The 3794-nt window shown below is 35.3% G+C and overlaps 1 protein-coding gene across 2 annotated transcripts in view; it reads left to right on the forward strand.

Moving 5' to 3' along the window:
• LOC106867637 (carboxylesterase 5A-like) overlaps positions 1 to 3794 on the forward strand; it is an 80480-nt gene that overhangs the window by 73381 nt on the left and 3305 nt on the right. For both annotated transcript variants that reach the window (XM_052965976.1, XM_052965975.1), the window contains exon 3: positions 890 to 915. In XM_052965976.1, the coding sequence (XP_052821936.1) occupies positions 890 to 915 (26 nt within the window). The remainder of the gene's footprint in view (positions 1 to 889; positions 916 to 3794) is intronic.

The raw sequence follows: 3794 nt of genomic DNA on the forward strand, positions 1-3794 counted from the left end.
TCATCATCATCATCATCACCATCACCATCATCATCATCATCATCATCATCATCAGCATCATCATCATCATCATCTTCATCATCATCATCATCATCATCATCTTCATCATCATCACCATCATCATCATCATCATCATCTTCATCATCATCATCTTCATCATCATCATCATCATCATCATCATCTTCATCATCATCATCATCATCATCATCATCATCATCTTCATCATCATCATCATCATCATCATCATCATCATCATCATCATCATCATCATCATCATCATCATCACAGACAATGTTTTCAGCCTTTCTGTACAGTTAAGAGAGAACCATCATACTTAGAGTAATTTAGGGGAAAATATCGGTTTAATTACGTTTATGTGCTTGTTTTGCAAGTCAGAAGAAAAGACCGTGCTGACGTCAATTTGATGAAACCTTTTCTGCAACAGGGGACAACTCTTGATACGTTTCAACACAGACCCTCTCAGGGAAGAACATTTTTATCCGTGTTTGCAGAGGAATAGTAACATAATCGCTATATCAAAGAACAATGATTTATTAGAGTAGGCGCCACGAAATATCAGAATGCCTGAGAAAGAGAAACGCTTTTCAGGGGAAATAACTGAATTCAAATTTGTGTCATCATAATTTGGTTAGAAGAAAAGTTACATTAAAATTAATTAGTAATTCCTATACATCTGAGAAATACTAATTTTTATCTGATCTAAGCAAATACAGGCAATGATGATAGATATATTTCGGTCTTAGATATGTGATGCGCATGCAAAATATAATTAATTTTTCTCTTAAATAGTTATTTCAGACATGTAACATGAATTCTTGATTCCCTCAAAGAGTTTCACTGATAATTTTCATTACTTTTTACTTTTCAGTTGCCTGGGGAATGGAAGATAAAATGGTAAAGTAGATTTCCTCTAACTCATTCTCATATGTGCGTATGTATCGGTGTATTTATGTGAGCACTTGTATAGGTGTGTGTCTACGTGTATACATGTGTGTGTGTGTGTGTGTGTGTGTGTGTGTGTGTGTGTGTGTGTGTGTGTGTGTGTGTGTGTATGCATGCATGTATGTATACCCTTTTACTCTTTTACTTGTTTCAGTAATTTGACCCCAAGACTTATTCTTTGTAAGCCTAGAACTTATTCTATCGGTGCCTTTTACCGAACCGCTAAGTTTCGTGGACGTAAATACACCAGCATCGTTGACAAGCGATGTTGGGGGACAAACACAGACACACAAACAGGTTCGAAATTCTCCCAGGACACCTAATGAAGGCTGGAGAGTAAATTGTAAGTAATGTACATAATTCCTCATCTCTTAAATATAGAACTGTATTATCTGTACAGATCTATATTTAAGAGATGAGGAATTATGTACATTATTTACATTATTTACATTTGACGGATATTTGTTCTCATCTTATTTGTTGTTAACAACGTTTCGGCTGATATACCCTCCAGCCTTCATCAGGTGTCTTGGGAAAATTTCGAACCTGGGTTCTCATTCCTAAGGTATTTTTCGATGTTATTATTATTATTATTATTATTTTATGTTTGACTTTTGTTTTGCATTTGTACAAATTGGATCCAAGTCTCACCCAGAGACATCAAGCGACAACAAGTTAGAAGTTCATGTAGGTGTTATGCCTAGGGTACCATATATTTGGATTTGTACAGTTTTGTTCAAGTGAATGTTTAAGAAACCATAACAAAATTATGTGTTTGCTTTAAAATTTGAGATCACATAGACAGTATTTTACGTAGGATATGGGAAGTTCCCATGAGCACTATCTTTTGAACTTCAGCCATTTTGGGGCTTCTAGGTCACTGCTTGGAATCGAACTTGGAGTCTTGGGGTTAGTAGCCCACGCTCTTAACCACTACACCATGTATTATCTGTGTATTTGTTATGTATTTATTTATCTTCTGCTGAATGGTGAAGCATTATTTCACTTCTTGAAATGATTAGCCTAAAGTCACTACCAGACACACTCCAGATTCTGATGGCACAGTCCCACTCTCACGTCTCTTTGCCTTTTCTATTTCTAATATGATTACCCTTACTTCTTGGAGCTAGCTGAATTCATACTTCCTCAACTCAAATATTCCCGTCACTCACTTCCCCAAGCAAGTTCCACCTTCTTCGTTGTGTCCAACACCCCCCCCTCAAAGAAACTCTACTTTCAACCCTTTCCACCCAACATCCCCCTTCTGGAAAATCTCTCTTTGTCCATGTCTTTCCTACAAGTGTTGACATGCAATACTTCACGAGGAATATTAATGGCATTAATCTCACTCATCTAAGGAGGAAGGCCATGTAAAAAAGAACCATAGGCCCTTGCGCATCTTCCAGACTCACCAACTAAAGAAATATTTGAATGCGAGCATTTCTTAGTCTGTTATTATTTACGGTTGTTATTCTCTCGTCCTGGCGAAAAAGACTTCTAATCGAAATCTTTCGATTAGCTATTTTCCCGCATTTTGTTTTATATTGGTTGGATATGATTTCAGATTTGAGGGAAAATTAGCTAGTATCTCTAGCATGATTTTGAGAGCCCATAAGAACGACCTCTTCGTCTTGAAAGAAAATAATTATTTGCTGCCACTCGAGCTGGCGACATCTGACACCGTGCTCCTCTGCCATTTAAACAGAGATAATCTCGGTGCAGGTCTTTACTCGTTCAAAAGCTGACGTTTAACCTTATTACTTAATCAAACATATTCTATATATTTTGTTTATAAAGCGACTTGCAAATATTTAATACATTTAAGCCTATTTTGGTTCTAGATTGTCAATACCAAAACGTAAGCCGTAAGTGTATACATTTATAGAAACATTTTTGAAGTCTACCCCGCAGCCATGAATTTCAATAGATTTTGATTGTCAGCAGGAAGCTTAGATTCAACAAGAGAAGTACATCAAAACCACTGAAAAGACTGAAAGGACGGGAAGGTTTTAGTTCCATCACAAGCAAAAGTTTGTTGAAAGAGATGGAAATTCAATGCTTACCGCTACAATTATTCTACTTATATCATACAATACTCTTGTTCCTGATAATTTATTTCTTTCCCCAATATTTTTTGATCATTTACTATTCTCGTAATTATTAAAGATGGTAACATATAAGATTAATTTCAGAAAGATCTTGGGATAAATTTCCCAAAACACGATTCCTTACACAAAGCATTCTCTTTCAATTTGTCCATGAATCAACAGTTTGCAGAGCTGAAATATCGAGACATAACAATCACTGACTTACACACGCTAGTATAGAATAATACTTTTCAGTTTTCTTAGAAGTTGTCGGTAATAATAATAATAATAATAATAATAATAATAATAATAATAATAATAATAATAATAATAATAATAATAATAATAATAATAAACAGCACATCGCAAAGTGACAAGTGAAGAACTTCTAGACAAAATGGTGAAACCGTATGGCATATTACCAGACAGAATATAAGAGACGTCATGATAATATATATATAGCAAGGATTGTCCATGGGACACTTTGCAATAAGTATGGACCTGACTTGACAGAGCAAAAAGTGGTACGACCACAAACCCGAAGACATCATCGAAAATGATAATGCAAAGATCCTATGGGATTTTACGATTCAGTGCGACCAAGAGATTGAGAATAGGAAGCCAGACATTGTCTTAATTCAAAAAGAAAGTAAACGATCCTGGATCATAAATATAGAATGCCCAGCTGACAACAAGGTATGCGATAAGGAAGAAAGAAAAGTCGAGATAAATATATATATATAT

The sequence above is a fragment of the Octopus bimaculoides genome, chromosome 3 (genome assembly GCF_001194135.2).
Source record: "Octopus bimaculoides isolate UCB-OBI-ISO-001 chromosome 3, ASM119413v2, whole genome shotgun sequence".
In the NCBI taxonomy this organism is placed as follows: domain Eukaryota; kingdom Metazoa; phylum Mollusca; class Cephalopoda; order Octopoda; family Octopodidae; genus Octopus; species Octopus bimaculoides.